The sequence below is a fragment of the Ranitomeya variabilis genome, chromosome 6, assembly GCF_051348905.1.
Source record: "Ranitomeya variabilis isolate aRanVar5 chromosome 6, aRanVar5.hap1, whole genome shotgun sequence".
NCBI lineage: Eukaryota > Metazoa > Chordata > Amphibia > Anura > Dendrobatidae > Ranitomeya > Ranitomeya variabilis.
The window spans coordinates 150,873,589-150,897,052 of NC_135237.1; the positions used below are offsets into that span (position 1 = coordinate 150,873,589).

The following is a 23,464-nucleotide window of genomic DNA, read 5'->3' on the forward strand; positions in this document are numbered from 1 at the left end:
GCCGTGTATCTAATCCTCTCCTGTGTGATACTGACTGCTGAGCCGTGTATCTAATCCTCTCCTGTGTGATACTGACTGCTGAGCCATGTATCTAATCCTATCCTGTGTGATACTGTCTGGTGAACCGTGTATCTAATCCTCTCAGGCACTCCTCTCCCCCCTGCATATCTTTCCCCATTACACACACAACTCACTGCATGCGATAACAGGAGCTGCAGGGGTCATGCTGTATTATGGCATTATGTGAGATCTATATGACGGTATTATGTGATCTGTATGGTGGTGATTATGCTTGATCAGTATTGTGAGAATTATACGGTGGTATTGTGTGTGATCTATATGGTGGTATTATGTGAGAACACTGGCAGTATTATGTGTGATCTATATGGCGGTATTATGTGAGAACACTGGCGGTATTATGTGTGATCTATATGGTGGTATGTGAGAACACTGGCGGTATTATGTGTGATCTATATGGTGGTATTATGTGAGAACACTGGCGGTATTATGTGTGATCTATATGGTGGTATTATGTGAGAACACTGGCAGTATTATGTGTGATCTATATGGCGGTATGTGAGAACACTGGCGGCATTATGTGTGATCTATATGGTGGTATTATGTGAGAACACTGGCAGTATTATGTGTGATCTATATGGTGGTATGTGAGAACTGTATGATGGTATTGTGTGTGATCCATATGGCTGTATTATGTGTGCTCTATATGGTGGTATGTGAGAACTGTATGACAGTATTGTGTGTGATCTATTTGATGGTATTGTGTGTGATCTATATGGCGGTATTATGTGTGAGCTATATGGCAGTATTATGTGAGAACACTACGGCAGTATTATCTTCAGAAAGCGGACCCATTCTATGGTGGTTCTGGCTGAGCACCTGCTCACGGGTCTGGGGTAATAGAGGGGGCAGCATGACCTCCAGTTAGGTGCAGTCAGGGCTGGTCAGGCTGCTGAAGAGAGGGGTCTCATTTTTATTGTTACTATATGGCTAAATTTCCTTCCCAGCGTCACCCCGTACTTCGCCTGTCGTCTCACTTTCACACATCACCAGGACAGGATGGAGAAGACAGGATCTGAGGAGGGGAATGGGGTCTTAGCATGCAAAGTCTGGATCAGAACAGGCCATCAATCCGCAGAAATGTTTCCTGGATTTCTGTGGAGCAGACGGTCCATCCATGTGTATAAAAGACAGTGCTCTGTGTACAATCCCTGGCTGCTCCGCGCACCAAACAGGGGGCCCCCATAGACCAGCACACTGCTCTCCTGAAATACTCTGCGCTGCGGTCACCCTGCTCCCTCCACCACATATCTCCCAGAATCCTTGCTGGCTGCCATCCTCGGTGACTGTCTACTTGTCAGTGTAAGGCTGCTTTCACACTAGCGTCAGTACGGGCCCGTCGCAGTGCGTCGGGCCGACGTACCGACGCATGCTGTGAAAGAAATGCCCGACGTGGTAGCGGATGTAGTCTTACGACGCTTCCGCTGCCCCATTGTAAGGTCCGGGGAGGAGGGGGCGGAGTTTCGGCTGAGCATGCACGGTCGAAAATGGCAGACTCGACGCACAAAAAAACCGTTACATGTAATTTTTTTTGTGGCGGTGGTCCGCCAAAACACGACTCAACCGTCGCACGGTGGTTGCGACGTGTGGCAATACGTCGCAATGCGTCGGTAATGTTAGTCTATGGGGAAAAAACACATCCTGCAGACAACTTTGCAGGATGTGTTTTGCAGGATGTGTTTTATCTCCTGAACGACGCATTGCGACGTACAGCCAACAACGCTAGTGTGCAAGTAGCCTAAGGCTGCCGTCACACATTCAGTATTTGGTCAGTATTTTACCTCAGTATTTGTAAGCCAAGACCAGGAGTGGCTGATAAATGCAGAAGTGGTGCAGATGTGTCTGTTATACTTCTCCTCTAATTGTTCCACTCCTGGTTTTGGCTACAAATACTGAGGTAAAATACTGACCAAATACTGCTAGTGTGACGGCAGCCTTACTCTGCAGTCACCAACAAAATGGCTGCTCACTGGGTTCCTGAATATCATCCTCTTATCCCTTAGCAGACACCCAGAAGGGAAGGAGAGGAGTGACATCACACAGGTCAGCAGACTCCGCCCATAATTACTGCAGTGCTGTAATGTGAGCTTGTTGTACACGAGGTTTTTCTGAAATTTCAGCAGCTGCTCCCCCTAGTGTTTAAAAGTGGAAATTCCAAAACTTTTCAAATTATTTTTCATATTTTACTAAATTATAAACAAATGATAATAATTTTTAAGAAAATGTAAACATTAAGGGTATGTGCACACGTTCAGGATTTCTTGCAGAAATTTCCTGAAGAAAACCGGAAATTTTCTGCAAGAAATCCGCATTTTTTTTTTTGCGTTTTTTTGCGTTTTTTTTGCGTTTTTTTCGCGTTTTTTTAGCATTCTGCAAGCGTAATTAGCTTGCAGAATGCTAAAGTTTTCCAAGCGATCTGTAGCATCGCTTGGAAAACTGACTGACAGGTTGGTCACACTTGTCAAACATAGCGTTTGACAAGTGTGACCAACTTTTTACTATAGATGCAGCTTATGCAGCATCTATAGTAAAAGATAGAATGTTTAAAAATAATAAAAAAAATAAAAAAGTGCTTATACTCACCCAGACATCTCCTCAGCGGCGTCCGGCTCCTCTTCCTATAGCTGGTCTGTGCGCACAGGACCTTCCGTGATGTCACGGTCACATGACCGCTCACGACCAATCACAGGACAGTGACGTCATCGGCAGGTCTTTCGCCGCACACCAGCTACAGGAACCGAACGGCAGCGTGCAGTGGAGGCGGGAAGACATCGAGGGTGAGTATAGGACTGTTTTTTATTTTAATTCTTATTTTTTTGACCACTTATATGGTGCCCAGTGCGTGGAGGAGAGTCTCCTCTCCTCCACCCTGGGTACCAACCGCACATAATCTGCTTACTTCCCGCATCGTGGGCACAGCCCCGTGCGGGAAGTAAGCAGATCAATGGACCCCTAGGTGTGCGGAATCCCCTGCAATTCCGCATTTTAATGAACATGTTGCTTTTTTTTCCGCGATGCGATTTTTTCGCGGAAAAAAAGGCTACATTTGCACAAAAAATGCGGAATACACTTAAAATAATAGGAGGCATATGTAAGCGTTTTTTTCGCGTTTTTATCACGTTTTTATAGCGAAAAAATGCGAAAAAAACGCAAAAAATACTGAACGTGTGCACATGGCCTAATTCTTTACATTTTTACAATTTCTGTAAAAAAAATTTTTTTGATGGCACCTTCCCTTTAAGCCTAATTTTTAAAGGCATTATCCAGGACTCTGCTTATTTTTTGCTATGGGGCTAAGAACTTCCAGACAGATAGCTGATCTCTGCCAGCTCAGAGTGGTCACAGACATCTCCTGCTGGAAATTCTGCTGTTCTGAGTTGCTCTTCCACTTTGCTCTGTTAATGGAGCAACACTGCTGATGAAGTGCTGAATGACAGCTGGCTCCCTGCAGTTAGTTAGCAGGGAGCTAACTGTTATTCAGCATGGCTTAGGCAGAGATGCCCTACCAACAGAGCAAAGTAAAACTGATACAATTGCTCTTCCAATGTGATGCCACCAGAAGCAGCACAATTGCCCGCAGGAAGGGTCTGTGACTGCTTTGAGCCAGCAGACATCACTGTCGGGCAGAACAGGCTGATAGTTAACAACTAGTGTTGAGCATTCCGATGCTGCAAGTATCGGGTATCGGCCGATACTTGCTGTATCGGAATTCCGATACCGGGATTCCGATACTCTTGTGGTATCGGGTATCGGGTATCGGAACAACATTAATGTTAAAATGTGTAAAATAGAGAATTAAAATAAAAAATATCGCTATACTCACCTGTCCGACGCAGCCGGGACCTCAGCGCAGGAACCGGCAGCGTTGTTTGTTTAAAATTCCCGCTTTTACATGGTTACGCGAAGTCCCGGCTTGTGATTGGTCAGGGCGGCCATGTTGCCGGGCCGCGGACCAATCACAGCAAGCCGTGACGAAAATACGTCACGGCTTGCTGTGATTGGTCCGCGTCCCGGCAACATGGCCGCCATTAACCAATCACAAGCCGTGACGTCACGGGAGGCTGGAAACGCGCTCATTTTAAAAAGGGCGCGTGTCCAGCCTCCCGTGACGTCACGGCTTGTGATTGGTTGCGTCGCGGTCAACCAATCACAAGCCGGGAGGCTGGACACGCGCCCATTTCAAAATGAGCGCGTCCAGCCTCCCGGCTTGTGATTGGTTGATCGCGGCGCAACCAATCACAAGCCGTGACGTCACGGGAGGCTGGACACGCGCCCATTTCAAAATGAGCGCGTCCAGCCTCCCGGCTTGTGATTGGTTGATCGCGGCGCAACCAATCACAAGCCGTGACGTCACGGGAGGCTGGACACGCGCCCATTTTAAAATGAGCGCGTGTCCAGCCTCCCGTGACGTCCCAGCTTGTGATTGGTCAGGGCGGCCATATTGCCGGGACGCGGACCAATCACAGCAAGCCGTGACGTAATTTCGTCACGGCTTGCTGTGATTGGTCCGCGTCCCGGCAACATGGCCGACCTGACCAATCACAAGCCGGGAATTCACGTAACCAAGTAATAGCGCGATTTTTAAACAAACAACGCTGCCGGTTCCCTCGCTGAAGTCCCGGCTGCGTCGGACAGGTGAGTATAGCGATATTTTTTATTTTAATTCTTTCTTTTACACATTTATATGGTTCCCAGGGCCTGAAGGAGAGTTTCCTCTCCTTCAGACCCTGGGAACCATCAGGGATACCGTCCGATACATGAGTCCCATTGACTTGTATTGGTATCGGGTATCGGTATCGGATTGGATTCCGATACTGTGACGGTATCGGCCGATACTTTCCGATACCGATACTTTCAAGTATCGGACGGTATCGCTCAACACTATTAACAACTATTTGCCTGTAAGTTCTTAGCACCATAGCAAAAAATAAGCAAATAACTCCCGGATAATTCCTTTCAAGAAACACTCCCAACAAAGTTTTTATCCTTTTACTATATTTCAATCATATTATATAGCACTGTGCACTTGTAAGTGCACATTTTTTGCCTTTCTAACCAGCTAATTCTTCTGTTTTCCATTAAGTCTATGACATCATGTGACTAAAAACTGACTAGCTGAATCCTTCTAAGCTCTATGTACAGTGAAGGGCTAGAAGGAAAGAGGAGCACAATAGGGTCCTATCTGGGTATAAAGAGATAAATTCCAATCAAATTTACTCACCAGATCCAGCCTTTACAAAGGCTTATAGAGACTTTAGCTGCTGCAGATCCACCCCTCTCCTCCTGACCACACCAAAGATAAAACAATGGGATATAGAGGTGGATTCTTCTCTGAGCCGCTCATAAACTTAGAAGTCTAATTCAGTAATCCAATAAAAAAGTGGCTTTATTTCAACGCGATTCGGAGCCCCATGGCTTCTTCATCAGGATACCCCATGAAATATACCAATATAAGGGTATATTTCATGTGTTATCCTGACGAAGGAGCCATGGTGCTCCGAAACGCATTGAAATAAAGCCACTTTTTCATTGGATTCCTGAATTAAAAGTCAAAGTTTATGAGTGGCGCAAAGAAGAATCCACCTCTATATCTCATTTTTTTATCTTAAGCTCTATGTAGAAATAGGAGGTCAATTTTCCCTGTTTGACTCATCAGTTATTGCAAACGTCCCTGCAGGAGGGAGGAGAAGCAGCTGGGTCAGAAGATGAAGAGGGGAATTAAAAATGCAGGGACAAGAGATTTCCTATTTCAACATGGAGCAGAGAAAAGAGAAGAATTTGCTAGGTGGAAAGGCAAAATGAGCAAGTGTAAGTACACAGTGCTGTATAATATGATGACTGCAATACATTAAGAAGAAAAAAACTTGAAAGTGTTTTTTTTAATTGTGGGTTTTTGTTGAGCTCAGCTTTATAGTGGAAATAAGCTGTTACATTGTTTCCCATACACTACACCCATAGAAACAAGGAAATCTTGCATCACTTGCTCTCTGTATCGCACCCTTAGAAGCAGCAGCAGCAGCATGGAGGACATTATGCAGCATCACTGAGCAGGTAATCTAGCAATGGAGCAAGCTAACACAATAGAATGTAGCAGCAACCTCTCTGTGAGTCTCTCTACCTGTGTTACACTCCAGAATTTCACTACCATCTCCTTTTTCCATAGATCTCTGCAATGTTCAGCATATAGCCTGATCTGTCAATGTGCAGCATGTAGATGGTTTCCATCAATTTGAAAAGAGTGAAAAGACGTGGCTGAAAATTAAAAAAGCAGCATTGTTGGCTAATATTTTAATTCAGAGTTTCTTCTATTCTCTTATATTATTGTTTTATGAAAAGAAGAAAATAATAATTTTTGAATGATTGGGCTGAGCCATTATACTAGGCAAAGTCTATGGACAAGTGTGCCCAAAGGAGACAATTTATTAAATATCTATATTTTGGATGGCTTTATAATTCATGGTAGATTAATTAGCTCTTTTTTACACATAAGTTTTTTTTTTATCCCACTCCCTACCACAGATGTAACTTTCACAATAGTAAAGATCTGTTACAGCTTCCATTAAATATAGAACTGTTTATGAAGCCCCTGTCTTATGTCTCATATAGAATAACACCAAAAACCAACTTCATATAAGGCAAAAAGGTAAGAAAAACAACTTTATTGAATAACAGTCATAAAATCAGTCAACATCTGAGTGGCCTCCTAAAGCACAAGAACAAGTGGGACAACCAGCGGACACTCTGTACATACAAAAATCATAATGCAGACAATAATATATAAATAGTTACCTATGACATCAGTGGTCATGTGTAAATGAACAATTGACACATAAAATTTGCACAAACAGAGATATACAAAAAGTAATGGTATAGTTACCAAGGAAGAGCGCTGCTGGATGCCCACCAACACCCGACGCGCGTTTCGCACTGAAATGCTTCGTCTGGGGGGTGGTTAGGCACTGGCCAGTGACGATATTTATATGTAGATGGACCAATGGAAAAATGCCAGCCATAAACTTGATAACGTGAAACTCCTGTGCTCGCATGCGCATAATGACCAAAGTGATAGTAATATGGCACAATACACGTTTAAGGCAGAACACCTGTAATAGCGGGAATACCTGATGGCACGTGTTTTTTCTCAGGGCAGCGGCACCGGAACAACGCCGGAAATAACAGGAAGCAGTCACCGCCGACATCACATCCGGCGCGACGCCTCCTGCAACCATGGAAACAAACAAACACCCATACGGGTGCAACAGGTAAAGTCCACCGCTGACGCCATATCCGGCGCACCGTCGATCGTAACCAAGGCAACAAAAGAGGCACATACCAGGACGGCAGAGAAATACAACGCACATAATAAAATGAGATGCCGATGTCACATCCGGTGCGTACACAAACAGTAGCCATGGTAACTACCATACACCACTGGGCCATCATATTAGACCAGGGTAAAAGGTGAACATAACCATACCTGATACTAGGTACAGAACCATAAATACAGGTACCCGCCAAAACAAAATTTATAAAGAACCACAGGACACAAAACACAAAAAACAAAAAAAGTGCTGAGTGAAGACAGTGCTCAGTGAGAAAAAAGAACCTATAAAAAATTCATATATAGATAACATCATCAGACATAAGGACAAATATAAAATATAATATTATAAATAGTGCAGGATACAGTGTACATGAATACAGAAAACTATATATACATATGGAATGTGCCTCAAATTTATCAATATAATTTAATAAATATATAAAGTGCATAATACAGGGTACATAAATATTTTAAAAAAACTGTATAAATATACAGAATGCAACCCTGATATAACAATATTGAACAATAAATACAATATAATTTAATTACATGTAAACAAGAAAACATGGAAAACCATGTAAGTGTAACAAAGTGTGCATATACACATGAGCACTGACAAAAGACACTATACCATAAAACCCTAAAATACAACAGATGTCCATCCAGTCCAATGTATTAGAAAGATAACAACGAGTAACCATATAGGCCAGCAAAGCATGAAGATCATAAGGGTAAGCATCGATCCTGAAAACAACAAACAACAATTTTATTATAAAAACAATAAAAACCAGTTAAAAACCTAAAAAGAAGACTGCACAAATTAAATCAACCATAATAATAATAAAAGTGTTATCCAAGGATGACATAATCAACACCTATACTGGTAGAAATGGGGTGAAACTGTTGTGCTCATTAAGGCCCGCAGGAGTAATGGTGTCCAACTTGAAAATCCACCTAGCTTCCTTCTGGGCCAACAACCTTTTCCAATTACCACCTCTGGCACCAATAAAAACTCGATTGATGCCTTTGACTAGTAATCCCTTGGGGTCACATCCATGGAACGCCCTGAAGTGCCTAGGGATAGGTTTAAGTTTGGTGGTATCCACTTCAGTGCTGGCCCCCTCAATGTCAAGTACATGCTCACGTACCCTTCTACGGAGCTCCCGTGTGGTCATCTTAATATAGATCAGACCACACGGGCAAGTGGCATGATAGACCACAGCTTTAGTGGTAAATATTTATGTACCCTGTATTATGCACTTTATATATTTATTAAATTATATTGATAAATTTGAGGCACATTCCATATGTATATATAGTTTTCTGTATTCATGTACACTGTATCCTGCACTATTTATAATATTATATTTTATATTTGTCCTTATGTCTGATGATGTTATCTATATATGAATTTTTTATAGGTTCTTTTTTCTCACTGAGCACTGTCTTCACTCAGCACTTTTTTTGTTTTTTGTGTTTTGTGTCCTGTGGTTCTTTATAAATTTTGTTTTGGCGGGTACCTGTATTTATGGTTCTGTACCTAGTATCAGGTATGGTTATGTTCACCTTTTACCCTGGTCTAATATGATGGCCCAGTGGTGTATGGTAGTTACCATGGCTACTGTTTGTGTACGCACCGGATGTGACATCGGCATCTCATTTTATTATGTGCGTTGTATTTCTCTGCCGTCCTGGTATGTGCCTCTTTTGTTGCCTTGGTTACGATCGACGGTGCGCCGGATATGGCGTCAGCGGTGGACTTTACCTGTTGCACCCGTATGGGTGTTTGTTTGTTTCCATGGTTGCAGGAGGCGTCGCGCCGGATGTGATGTCGGCGGTGACTGCTTCCTGTTATTTCCGGCGTTGTTCCGGTGCCGCTGCCCTGAGAAAAAACACGTGCCATCAGGTATTCCCGCTATTACAGGTGTTCTGCCTTAAACGTGTATTGTGCCATATTACTATCACTTTGGTCATTATGCGCATGCGAGCACAGGAGTTTCACGTTATCAAGTTTATGGCTGGCATTTTTCCATTGGTCCATCTACATATAAATATCGTCACTGGCCAGTGCCTAACCACCCCCCAGACGAAGCATTTCAGTGCGAAACGCGCGTCGGGTGTTGGTGGGCATCCAGCAGCGCTCTTCCTTGGTAACTATACCATTACTTTTTGTATATCTCTGTTTGTGCAAATTTTATGTGTCAATTGTTCATTTACACATGACCACTGATGTCATAGGTAACTATTTATATATTATTGTCTGCATTATGATTTTTGTATGTACAGAGTGTCCGCTGGTTGTCCCACTTGTTCTTGTGCTTTAGGAGGCCACTCAGATGTTGACTGATTTTATGACTGTTATTCAATAAAGTTGTTTTTCTTACCTTTTTGCCTTATATGAAGTTGGTTTTTGGTGTTATATTATTAGTTGCTTCATGGCCATATGTAGTGGGTATTTATAGGTGTTGTCTCATATAGAATGTAACAGAAGCAAAACTGTACAGTAAGTTGTTCAATCAGAAGCGTTTGCTAGGAGCTCTAACACAGAGGTACACGTAATGCCTATGGTTTTGCATTACGAAGCCACAAAGACTTCTTGTGATGCCATACGACCTCCTGTACATGACTCTTCTCTAAGTGACATGTGAAAACAATTGGGAAAGTATATTAAGACTCTCTGAAAGTAACACAACAAAAAGATATGTCAGACCAATGGTCAGTCTCTGTCTAAGGAAAAAATCTGATACGTGCAGGGCCCCATATCATAACATTGGTCCATGTGCGATAGGATTGCACTCAGACCAAAAATATGCTCGTCTGCACCTGCGCTCATTGCTTTTTTTATTTTGCATGATGAGCTGACAGTTTTATTCATACCAAATTCAGTTGCGTACAATGTTTTGATAACTTTTCATGGTTTTATTTTAGGGATGTGTGGTGACTGAAAAACCACAATTCTGTTGTTAACATCTTTTTTCTCTTTATGCCATCTACCATATATATTAATTAATTTTACATTTTGATAGAACAGATTTTTACATCCGCTGCAATACCAAATATACTATATTTTTTTAAATTAATTTCTTTATTTTTAATGAGGAATAAGGGGATGATCCATTTTTTTTACTTTATATTTTTTTATACTTTTAAAAACTTTTTTACTTTATTTTTAGCATACTTAAAGGAGTTGAACTTGCAATCTACCATAATATTGCAGTATATTGTGAAAATTACGGATTCCTATGAAGCTCAATCCTTCACCCGGCCCCCAATTGCCAATGTAACCCATCGATGCCCTGCTATCGCATTGTGGAGGATCTTTGTGAGTTGGTGTATGTTGGTGCTTGCGACTTTTACAATTAGGACTCGCTCACACCAATGTATAAATCAGATGCGTGCTATCCAATTTTTTATCAGATAGCACACTGACCAATATTATTCAATGGGGCAGTGCTGATGACCATTTTTTTCACTGACAGAATCTGTCTGCATAAAAAATCGCAGTATACTGCAATTTTACTCTAAAATTGTTTGAGAAAAAAATCCATTGCCATACGGAGCTACTGAATGGCATCCAATTTTTACACGTTTATTGCAATTTTGTAATATAGAAATCTGAAAATGGTTCTGTAAGTAATTCCTAACTGCAGACTAAATAAATGGATTGTGTAAGGACAGTACACGGATGACAAGTGAGAAAAAAAAGTACCTCTTTATTGGATGAAAATCGGACCCATTTTTTGTATTGTTGTTTGACCGAAGCTTAAGCACAACTATCAGAGATTGATAGAGGCATCTAAATAGTTTATTAGCAGCAAGCAGAACTTAGCTCTGTCTGCTGATGTTAGGCGCAGATGCCGGCAGTGAAACACAACAGCTACCTACCACGTATGGAGGGAGCTCAGCTTATGAGTCAAATCCACAGATAGACAACCCAAAGCTGACATATCTGTTCATCATATTGCATAGAGGAATTAATGACACTCTATCCAAATGAAATTAATATACCAGAATTTAATATTTGTATTTCTAGTAGATTCAGTAACATCTGAATCTAGAATGTATTCTGAAATTGCATTCATCTGAAATAATGTTATATTTTTAATGAGTTGGGAGATGACATGCCACATTCACATGTTTTATCATCTCCCAAAGTTTTGACAAAGGCAGTAAAATGTAGTGTGCACAATTATTTAAAAGTGTACTTATTTAGATGGATGAAAGAGCAATTCAGTTTTTGATTAGAAAATAAAACTGTATTCGACACAATATTGCAAAGATATGAATTAATTTCTTAATTTCAAACTAATAACTAAATCTGATAGTTTCTTCTGGCATTAACTTCTCTAATATCCCACAAACATTAATACTGCAAAGGGGAATTTGAATTCTGACAGCCATGAAATAATACAAATGTTTATGGTTCTGAATCTTATTTTAATAAACAGTATATCAGTGATTGAAGCATCAGTAGCTAAAAACTCTCCTGTCTATGAAAAACACTTGAGTCTTACTGCAGTGTGGAGCTACTCGAGGAAATGGTAATGTCTTCTTTGACTATTTTTCTGCAGTTTGTATAGTGAGGACCACTATAAATGCAATTTCCCAAATAGGCTATAGGCGCACAGAGTTTTTCAAGGAGTTTTTGGAGCATAAAATGAGCAGAAACTCTCCAAATCCTCCTCCAAGTCTCATAACTCCTCAAAAACTTGAAGTTTCTGCTCTGAAACCTTTGCTAAAGACTTACTGAGTTCGCATAGGCTTAAGCTATGTTCACACTAAGTGTTTTTCAGGAGATTTTTTTTGTGGAAACTCTCCAAAAAACTGCTTCATAAGGTAAACTCTTGCAATTCTTTTCTATGGCAAATCCACTTGGTGCTCATGTGAGGAGTTTTTTTATTTTTATTTTTCTTGAAGAGGTTTTAAAATACTGTAGAGTTATGTGCTCAGTTAGTTTAAGTTTTAAAGCAGAAACTGGCTAAGTGCACACATCTCTCTCAGACAGATTCTACAGCAGAAACTGCTTGAAAAACATTCAACAGAATGAACATAAATAATTTTATGTAAAAACGACTTGGTGTGCACATGTTTAGGCTTTAGAATGTCTTTTAACCACTTCCAGTTTATAAAACAGCAAACAGTTCAAAGAGTGACACGTACATTCTTCCGGTGTTTTCTGCAGAAGACTCTCTGCACTTTACAATACAAGTTAATGGGAAAGCGCAAAAAATGCCTGGAAGATGACAAGATGTTTGCTTAAGCATTTTGACAAAGTTTTTTTTTTTTTTTTTAATATGCCAGCGGTTTATTCATTATTTCATGGAGTTAAAGAAAACAACTGTAAAACAACTGTTACAAAAGAATTCATAAAAACCATTGAATACCCTAGAAAAAACTGATGGTGGCAAAAACTGTTGGAAATATGCTCTGAAACAACTGAAAAAATAAAACAAAAGATGCTTCACAATAAAAATTCCTGAAGCATTTTCTGCTTGAAAAACTCTTCGAATTTGTATGAGTTTAGAAGATGTTGTCTGCACATAGCCAGTTTCCGCTCCATGAACTCAGCCAAAAGATTCAGGGCCCGAATACCGGTGCTTTGAAAAGTCGCAACAATGCCGGATTTAATGAATTGGGCCCTTAGTGTGCACATACTCTTCTAAAGAATTATTGAGGCTGTATCCCGAGTATGTATTTCAGATGTCAATTAATGAAAATAGATATTATAGAGCTTAAATAAGAGCAACACAGCTAAAATGACAAATGAAAGCTTTGTTTTCTACACCAAGAAGGCAAGAAGAGAACACAGGGTAACTTTTTGACGATACAGTATGTGGGATTTAAGTGCAATATTCAAAAATATTTAGCTCCCTGAACTGTAATGTTATAGAACATTCATCTACCGCATTTGGTAATGACTGAAACTGTGAATAGTTTATAGAAAACATTCGACCATGGAAACCCAGTCAGGTCTGCTGTGCAGGCAGAGGGCTGAAAGTACCCTGTAACTAGGGCTAATATACCAGTTACAGGGGAAAACAGTGGTAAAAAGAATGTATTAACATGGTAAAATCCCCCCACACCTCCAAAGGTTTTTTAGACATTATGAGAGGCACAATGTGTGAAATAAATAAAAAAATAAAATATGGTAAAAGTATCAAGTGCTTTTAGAGGTTCTTTTAAAATACTATAAAACAGTCATGCATTTCCTATTTTTCCTTTCTTTTTCTCTTGATGTCAAAAAGAATTAAAAAAAATAAATGAAAATGTACTTCCATGTATCACCAAAAAAGAGGCATACATTTTTTAATTAGAATATATTTTAGAGCCTCTAAAAGTGCATGTATAATAATAGTGGAAAATTTGCCTAGTCAGTAATGGGGAAAACTACATGAATTGGTGGAAGAACCGGCAAAAGACAAATTTATGAACAAGATGTTCATTCAGTAATTTATAAAGATCTTAAAATAGTTAACCAACATTGTCCAAAATACAAAAACCCAATAATTTTGGAAAGAAAAGATTTATTTTCTATACTATTGTTATATGTCATAGAGGAGAGAAATGTTGGAATTTGGACCTGATTTTTGTTTTTGAGTCTATATGCTATGAAACTGTGAAAGTGACCTTTATTTTCTATAGTTTCAAATATGCTCCTTTGAGGTACTAAGATATTTAAATGTATAGTAATTGCAGGCAAACTGAAATAGAAGAATTTGCTTAAATATTACTAGACTATTCAAATTGGTGTTCCATACTTTTTCGTCGCCAAATGCTTGGAATTCTTAAGTGCTCATATATAACCTAATTCACAGGTAATGAACAGCATGAGTAGGTGAAATGATTATATTTCTATTTAAATTTATGAATTTCACAACAGATCAATCTACAAACCACCTTAGTATATAGTACATGATTTCTGAACTTCAAATGTAGATGAAAATTCAGTTTTTCTAATTGGACAGTGCATTTCATATTGTAATTCATAACTTACAGGCAACTCAAACCAAAACTACTGGAGGAAACAACAACATGTACCTGGTTATAGGAACCAATATTTACCCTACAGGTGTAATGACTTACATCACTGTGTTATCAGTTCCTGTTTCAATATGTAGATAAACCTAAATATATATATGGAAAAAATATGCATGTGATGTGCTGCCGATTTACTGTTCTGGAGAGGTCTGTAATTTTTATTGTAGGTACACTTCAACTGTGAGAGACAGAATCTAAAAATAAAAAACAGAAAATCACATTATTTGATTTTTAAATAATTAAATTGCATTTTATTACAAGAAAAAAAGTGTTTGATCACCTACCAACCAGCAAGAATTCTGGCTCTCCCAAATCTATTTTTTTTTTTTAAGAAGCCATCCTACTCTGCAAACATTAGCTCTAATAATTGTACGTGTTTGGACTTGTTACCTGTATAAAATACAACTGTCCACACACTTAATCCATCACACTTCAACCTCTCTACCATGGCCAATACCAAATAGCTGTCTAAGGACACAAGAGATAAAACTGTAGACCTGCACAAGGCTGGTATGGGCTACAGAACAATAGGCAAACAGTTTGGTGAGAAGGCAACAACTGTTAGCAGAACAATCAGAAAATGGAAGACACACAAGATGACTGTCAATGTTCCTCAGTCTGGAGCTCCATGCAAGATTTTGCCTTGTGGGGTAAGCATGACTTTGAGAAACATCAGCAGTCAGCCTAGAACTACAAGGAAGGACCTAGTAAATGACTTGAAGAGAGTAGGGACAACACTCTCTAACATTACCATTAGTAACACACTCCCCCTGTCATGCAAGCACATGTTCAGACCCTTTTGAAGTTTACCAATGACCATCTGAATGATACAGAATAGGCATGGGAGAAGGTCATGTGGTCAGATGAGACCAAAATATTACTTTTTGGTATTAACTCCACTCGCCGTGTTTTGAGGAAGAAGAAAAATTAGTACAACCTTAAGAACACCATCACAGCCTTGAAGCATGGTGGGGGAAACATCATACTGTGGGGGTGCTTTTCTTTAAAAGGTACAGGATGAATGCACAGTATGGAAGGGAGTATGCATGTGTTCATGTATTGTGAGATTTTGAACAACAACCTCCTTCCCTAAGTAAGAGCATTGAAGATGGGTCATGGTGGGTCTTCCAGAATGACAATCACTGAAGCACCCAGTCAGGGCAACTAAAGAGTGGCCCCAATAAAAGCATTTCAAGGTCTTAGAGTGGCCCAGCCAGTCTCCAGATATGAACCAATAGAAAATCTATAGATGAGTGGGCCAAAATCCTTGCTGCAGTGTGTGCAAACTTGGTCAAGAACTAAAGGAAACCTCTGACCTCTGTAATTGCAAACTATTTTTATGTACTAAATATTAAGTTCTTTTTTTCTATTGTATCAAATACTTATTTCATGCATTACAATGCAAATTAATTAGGTAAAAATCATACCTTGTGATTTTTTGCATTTTTTTAAGATTCTGTCTCACAGTTGTGTGTAGTGTATCTACGAAAAAAAAATGCAGATCTCTCTATTCTTTGCAGTTCAGAAAACTTGCAAAATCGGCAGCGTATCAAATACTTATTTTACTCACTGTATCCACCTTAGTTATAGAAGTGTCAATGTTAATATCATGTGATCTGGTTTCTAAGATTCTAAATTATAAGTCATATACAGCATCTCAACCAGCCCCTCTTCTTGAGATTGTAAAAATATAAATAAAAGTGCAATTATGAATCTTTCAAAAAAATAAGTTTGTTACAGATTTTCTTTAATTTACAGCTTTACACATATTTCTGCATTCACTGTTCTTACCTTTTGCATTTATTGTAAAAATGGACATTTATGGCAGTACATTTATTCTCATCTCTAAGTGCCCATCATCAAAACAGTCAATGTGTTTAAAGGTGGGATTAGAAGGCAAATACAAGAGTTATAAATCACAAATCCTGCCATTTTCATACAGAATTATGGAAAGGAACTAATATCAACCTATTTGGTCCTAATGGATCTAATTAACTCATAATGGTTCCATCAGGTTTCAACTTCTTTTACTTGATTGAATTGCACAGAAAATTAAACTATTATAAATGTTGGAAACAAACAGAAAAGATCAAAAATGTGTAACCACTCAAATCAATTGCCGGTATCTAAAAAATGTACTGGTTGGTGTGAATGGGAACCCAGCCAAAGACATCATTGTAGAGGAAGACATTCAGAATTTGATGTACAAATGAGCAACATGAAACAGACAGATTAAGATGAGAACTCAGCAGTAAAGCAATGTAACAGAAGAGAGAACTTTAAAAAAATAAGAAATTAATTTGGCTATTACAGAAATAATTCGAAACATACATTCTCAAAATTGAAAGGCACAGTAAATGCATCTCAGTCTAACCATACACCATAATTAGAACACTTTCCAATGAAAAACATAATTTGGTCAAATTTGTTAGTGGCTCCAATTTCTTATGAACTAAATTGAAAACAATATTGCAACATGCTAACAAAACTCTTGGCAGGCTGCAACATACATCATAACCACCATGGGTAGCTATACATAGGTTTCACACCTCATGACAGATTATCACAAAATCAGAAACATTGATTGAATGCTTTGTAGCCAAAAATCATAACCAACAATGACTGACTTCATCCAATATAAAAAAAATCAGTCATACAAACTTAAGAAGTACCTAGCATGTGCCTTTTTGCATTTGAAAAAACCATGGGGCAGTTGTACAGAGATGATTTTATTAGATAATATATATTAGAAAAAATAACCAGAATTGCCCCTATTGACACCTTATCAGATGCAACATTCAGGCTCTAACTTCCAGATTGTAAGAGTCCCGTATACAAAGTGTAGTCCTGTAAGGGTACCGTCACACAGTGCCATTTTGATCGCTACGACGGTACGATTCGTGACGTTCTAGCGATATCGTTACGATATCGCAGTGTCTGACACGCAGCAGCGATCAGGGACCCTGCTGAGAATCGTACGTCGTAGCAGATCGTATGGAACCTTCTTTCGTCGCTGGATCTCCCGCTGACATCGCTGGATCGTTGTGTGTGACAGCGATCCAGCGATGTGTTCACTTGTAACCAGGGTAAACATCGGGTAACTAAGCGCAGGGCCGCGCTTAGTAACCCGATGTTTACCGTGGTTACAAGCGTAAACGTAAAAAAAACAAACAGTACATATTCACATTCCGGTGTCTGTCCTCCGGCGTCTCAGCTTCTCTGCACTGTGAGCGCCGGCCAGCCAGAAAGCAAGCACAGCGGTGACGTCTGACGTCACCGCTCTGCTTTCCGGCCGCTGTGCTTACACAGTGCAGAGAAGCTGAGACGCTGGGGGACAGACACCGGAATGTAAGTATGTACTGTTTGTTTTTTTTACGTTTACGCTGGTAACCAGGGTAAACATCGGGTTACTAAGCGCGGCCCTGCGCTTAGTAACCCGATGTTTACCCTGGTTACCCGGGGACTTCGGAATCGCTCCAGCGCCGTGATTGCAACGTGTGACCGCAGTCTACGACGCTGGAGCGATAATCATACGATCGCTGCGACATCACGGATCGTGCCGTCGTAGCGATCAAAATGGTACTGTGTGACGGTACCCTAATGCTCCTTGGACTCATAAACTGGCAAAGACCAAGATCTTACGAGACATTAAGTTGGGCTGCAAAGGGTTGTGAGACCCTGCAATGCCAGGATTTCCCGACCTGGAAGTTTGGATTTGATTAGTGCCAGAAAGTTGCTTCCTTTATTCTGGTAATATTATTCCATTAAATCATTTGCCTATGGCTGCCCAGTGCTTTGTAAAATAAAGCATTTTAGGTACTCATTAAATCAATAACTGGAAGTATATTAGAACAAAAATTAGGATAATCTTTTCGTTCAGTAACTCAATCTTTTCAATGCTACTGATGACCATTTGTTTATAGAGAAGCCAACAAGGCATGCCTGAAATTCAGGAGAAAGTCGCTTATCTGTGTAGAGAAGACTCTTGGCCTACCTGGTGAGTTAAGCAGTCTTGACATCTTGCAAGAATAGGAAATATACTGTTCACATTTGTCTGCGCTGTTTGTGATGGTGGAGATCTGATCCATGGATGCATTGTAATTCAGTTGTACCACAACTCTTTTCTCTTTGCTGGCACCTGGCACCGAAGTTTCAGGTTTAAAATCATGGTATAGCGTTGTCCATACTTTATCCTCTGTGGAAATGAGAAAAATTAGTTTTGTGAAGTTTGGGACTGCTTTTTATAAGGTTAAGGCGTTGTCAGAGCTCAACAAGAAAAGGCACAAGTAGGGGGTGGCATGAAGCAAAAGAAGAAGCATTACTTACCTACTAAATCTCACCTTTTTGAGGTTTTAGGAATCACAGGCTTTGTGAGTCCTGCCACCAGATAAACAGCTTTTTTCACAAAAATACTAATGCAAAGAGTAACAGACTATGGCCCTGATTCATTACACCTTGTGCTGTGCACACCTGTTTTCATGAACAGGACTCCTAGAGTAAGATGCATCTAATTATGGAAGCAATCCCATCAAAATTTTGATCCTCTTAAAATAGCATTCTTATTATAGCACTGTATATTTACAATAGCTCATTTTGCCTTTTTACCCAGCTAATTCTTCTCTTTTTTTCATTAGGTCTATGACATCACAGGATTAAAAACTAACTAGCTGAATCCTTCTAAGTTCTACAGCCCTGGGAAAAATTAAGAGACCACTGCAAAATTTTCAGTTTGTCTGATTTTTCTCTTTTTTTGAGGGAAATATAAATTGTTAATTTATTGTATAAACTTCTGACAACATGTGTTAGGTGTCAAGTTCCCGCCTCTGCACAGGGGGAATCTCGAACCATTTCCGCTGCGGCCTCCCATTCTTCTTCAGCCCCAGTGGAGCCTGCTTAGCAGAGACCTCGGTCCCAGCGTCTGACTCAGGCTGATACTGGGTGACTGGTTACTACTGTTCTTCCAGGCTCTGCCTTTGTAGCCAGCGCTGATCAGCAGCGAGCAGATATTTCTGGGACTAAGTTCTGCTTTTCCCATACTGGGCACGCCCATGGGACGACCTCCCATTGGAGGTCAGGGGTCACATGCCTAGGTCCTGAAACGGTCCCTGTTGGACCACTAGGAAGGTCCTTGAGTGCTAAAACTATTAAAGATTTGCATGGCCGCCCGGCCATGCGCTAGTATCAAAACAATGTTAAAGAGCTAAGCGCCAGTGTGGTCATGCTTGTATGTGGTCAGGATTTGGCTGAAATAAGCCCCTAGAATACCGACACCTCCAGTGAAGAGTTTGTATGTTTGGATTCAGGGCCTTGGCTGAAATAAGCCCCTAGAATACCGGCACCTTTGGTGAGGAGTTGTTTGTCTGCTAGTCTAACTGCATGACCACAGTTTTGCTCTGTTTGGTAGCTGTGTTCTTCCGTGAGGTTAACAGGGCACAGCATCTTGTTATTCTAGCGAATCTGAGAAGTAACAGAGTTCACTAATACTGCCATATAGTACCACCTACTACTAGCAGCAGGTTTCTCTCCTGCACGGTGGACCCTGGGTTGCGAACGCACCAACTGTCTCATACATATATATTCGGTGCATTCCGCCAACCCTAACAGAATACTAGCACCAGGGTCTGGCTAGTAAATGGCTATCAAACAGCAATCCTTGCGGTACATCCAGCAGCTGGAGGGTAGGTTGGTGGCTCTCGAGCACACAACCTCAGCTGTGGATGTTACCGCAGTTGCTGTTTAGGCTGCTAGCATGGCTGCAGCAACCTTGTCCACTGCCACCCCTGTTCTGACTCTAACTCACCTCCCGCTGCCAGAAAAATTTTCTGGTGATAGTAAATCTTGTACGGGTTTCGTGAGCCAGTGCTCTATACAACTCGAGCTCCTAGCCGCATGTTTCCCCACAGAGCTGGCAAAGGTGGGATTTATTGTGTCTCTCCTGACGGACAGGGTATTGGAATGGGCTATGCCGCTGTGGGAGAATGGCGATCATGTGGTGCAGAGTGCTCCGTTGTTCCTGAGCACTCTGAAACAGGTCTTTTTAGGACCTCGTGTCACCCATGATATGGCGCTCCAACTGTTGGCATTGACTCAGGGCTCGTCCTTGGTCAGCCATTTTGCCGTCCACTTTAGCACCCTAGCATCTGAGCTGGAGTGGTTGGAAAAAGCCCTTATTCCGATATTTTGGAGGGGGCTGGCTGAACATGTGAAGGACGCTCTGGCCACTAGGGAGATTCCCGACACTGGAAGAGATAATATCTGTGTCCACTCGTATTGACCTCTGTTTTCACGAGTGGAGGTTAGAGCGAGCCCAGTGTAGGCAGAGGTTTCGGCTGGCTCCCACCTTTGCCAAACCTTTGGAATCTACAGTCCAGGCCCCTGATTCACATGAGGCTATGGTAGTGTCACGAGTGGGATCTAAGTCCCAGGCCGCTCGTGCACTCCAGGTTTGTCATGTTTGCCAGCAGTCAGGACATTTTGCCACCAGATGTCCCCAGCGGTCGAGGAAACGTCAGCGTCTAGTGGTAGTAGGTGGAGGTACACTAGACACGGCAACGTTTGCCTCCAATTTGTCCTTTAAGGGGCCAATTACTATAGGCTCATCTTCCCACTCGGTAGAGCTCTGCGTGGATTCTGGGGCGGAGGGCAATTTTATGTCTTCTGCCTTCGCCCAACGTCACACACTTCCCCTGGTAATGTTAGCTCAACCAGTAATCGTACGAGTGGTAAATGGGTCGACACTGCCCTCACAGATAACACACTAGACCATCCCTTTTTCTCTGTCCATGTCGCCATCTCATCCGGAAATTATATCTCTTCTCGTCATTCCTGAGGGAATTGATGAGGTCCTGTTAGGGATACCTTGGCTACGGTACCACTCTCCTCATATTGAGTGGTCCACAGGCAGGATTTTGGGATGGGGTGAATCTTGTGGGGGTAGATGTCAGAGGGAAAGTGTCCAGGTTGCTACTACTGAGGTACCCACAGATCTATCCTCTCTCCCCAAGTAATATTGGCCCTATGCGGACATGTTCTCCAAAAGGGCTGCGGAGACCCTTCCTCCTCACCGCCTCTATGACTGTCCTATTGACCTCTTGCCTGGTGCTAAGCCTCCCCGAGGTCGAGTCTATCCGTTATCTCTCCCGGAGATCGAAGGCAATGTCACAGTGCATTCAGGAAAATCTGGCAAGAGGATTCATTAGAAAGTCAGCGTCACCTGCAGGGGCTGGGTTCTTCTTTGTGCAGAAGAAGAACGGGGAACTACATCCATGCATAGACTACAGGGGTCTTAACGCCATCACCATTAAGAATAAGTATCCCCTGCCCCTGATATCTGAGCTTTTGATAGGCTTCGGAGAGGAAGAGTATTTACTAAACTAGATCTACGGGTTGCTTACAACTTGATTCACATGAAGGGGACGAGTGGAAGATGGCTTTTAACACTAGAGATGGACACTATGAATGTCTAGTGATGCCTTTTGGGCTCTGTAATGCCCCAGCCATTTTCCATGACTTTGTAAATGATATCTTCTGGGATATGCTTTTCACCTTTGTCGTAGTCTATCTGGATGATATTCTCATCTACTCTCCAGATATTGACTCCCACCGGAGAGATGTTTGCAGAGTCTTCAACCTCTTACAAACTAACTCCCTCTATGCCAAGTTGGAGAAATGTGTGTTTGAGCAGAAGTCCTTACCTTTCGTGGGCTATATCATCTCTGCCCAGGGATTGGCTATGGATTCCTCCAAACTACAGGCTGTGATGGACTGGCAAGGACCCCATTCTCTGTGCAGCATTTTATGGGGTTCATTAACTATTTTCGCCAGTTCATCCCTCATTTCTCAACTTTGGTAGCTCCCTTGGTAGCCCTCACCAAGAAGGGAGCAAATCCCAAATTGTGGTCTGAGGAGGTCTCCAAGGCCTTCACTTCTATTAAATATCATTTTGCTAGTGCTCCTATCCTACATCGCCCCGATGTAGATAAGCCATTTATAATGGAGGTGGATGCCTCATCTGTTGGTGCTGGAGCAGTCCTCTTCCAAAAGGATGCTCAAGTTCGGAAGCATCCTTGCTTCTTCTTTTCCAAGACCTTCTCACCAGCAGAGAGGAATTATTCCATCGGGAACAGGGAGTTGCTAGCAATGAAGTTGTCCTTCTCAGAGTGGAGACATCTTTTGAAGGGGGCTCGCTTTCCCTTCCAAGTATTCACAGACCACAAGAATTTGTTCTATTTACAGACAGCCCAGCGGTTAAATTATCACCAGGCCAGATGGTCCTTGTTCTTCTCCCGGTTCCTTTTCACCCTCCATTTTCTTTCCGGGGAGAAGAACATTCGTGCCGACGCTCTCTCTCGCTCCATTGTATCATCTGAGGAGGAGGAAGAGGAGCCTCAGCTTATTGTCCCTTCTGAGAGCCTGAGAACTGTGGCCCCAGTTTTGCTTGAGTCTGTGCCTCCGGGCAAGACTTTTGCACCATCAAGTTTGCATCTAGAGGTTCTCTCTTGGGCTCACTCCTCCAGGGTGGGTGGACATTTTGGGAGCAAAAGGACATCTGAGCTACTGGCGAGGACATTCTGGTGGCCGCATATGGCCTGTGACCTCGCAGACTATGTTCGGGTGTGTGTCTCCTGCGCCAAGAACAAAGTCTCCTCATCAACGTCCAGCTGGGTTGTTTCACCCCCTGTCAGTGGCGGACAGGCCCAGGGAGATGGTTGGGATGGATTTTGTGGTGGGCTTACCCAAGTCTTGTAGCAGCACCATTATTTGGGTGATCACCGACCATTTTTCCAAAATGGTGCACTTGGTGCCTCTTCCATGGCTACCTTCTGCACGGACTCTGGCGACGTTGTTTATCAAACATATCTTTCACCTACACAGTATGCCGGACAAAATTGTCAGTGACCGGGGTCCTCAGTTTGCGTCTCGATTCTGGAGAGAGCTTTGTTTTCTACTCAGCATTGAGTTGAATCTCTCCTCAGCTTATCATCCAGAGATAAATGGGTTGGTAGAGAAGGCCAACCAGACCCT

At 41.5% G+C, this 23,464-nt stretch overlaps 1 protein-coding gene across 1 annotated transcript in view; it reads right to left on the bottom strand.

Annotated features, from left to right (window-relative positions):
- CNTNAP2 (contactin associated protein 2) overlaps nt 1-23,464 on the bottom strand; it is a 3,158,824-nt gene that overhangs the window by 726,569 nt on the left and 2,408,791 nt on the right. The window contains exon 13 of the mRNA XM_077269131.1: nt 18,435-18,635. Coding sequence (XP_077125246.1) covers nt 18,435-18,635 — 201 coding nt within the window. The remainder of the gene's footprint in view (nt 1-18,434; nt 18,636-23,464) is intronic.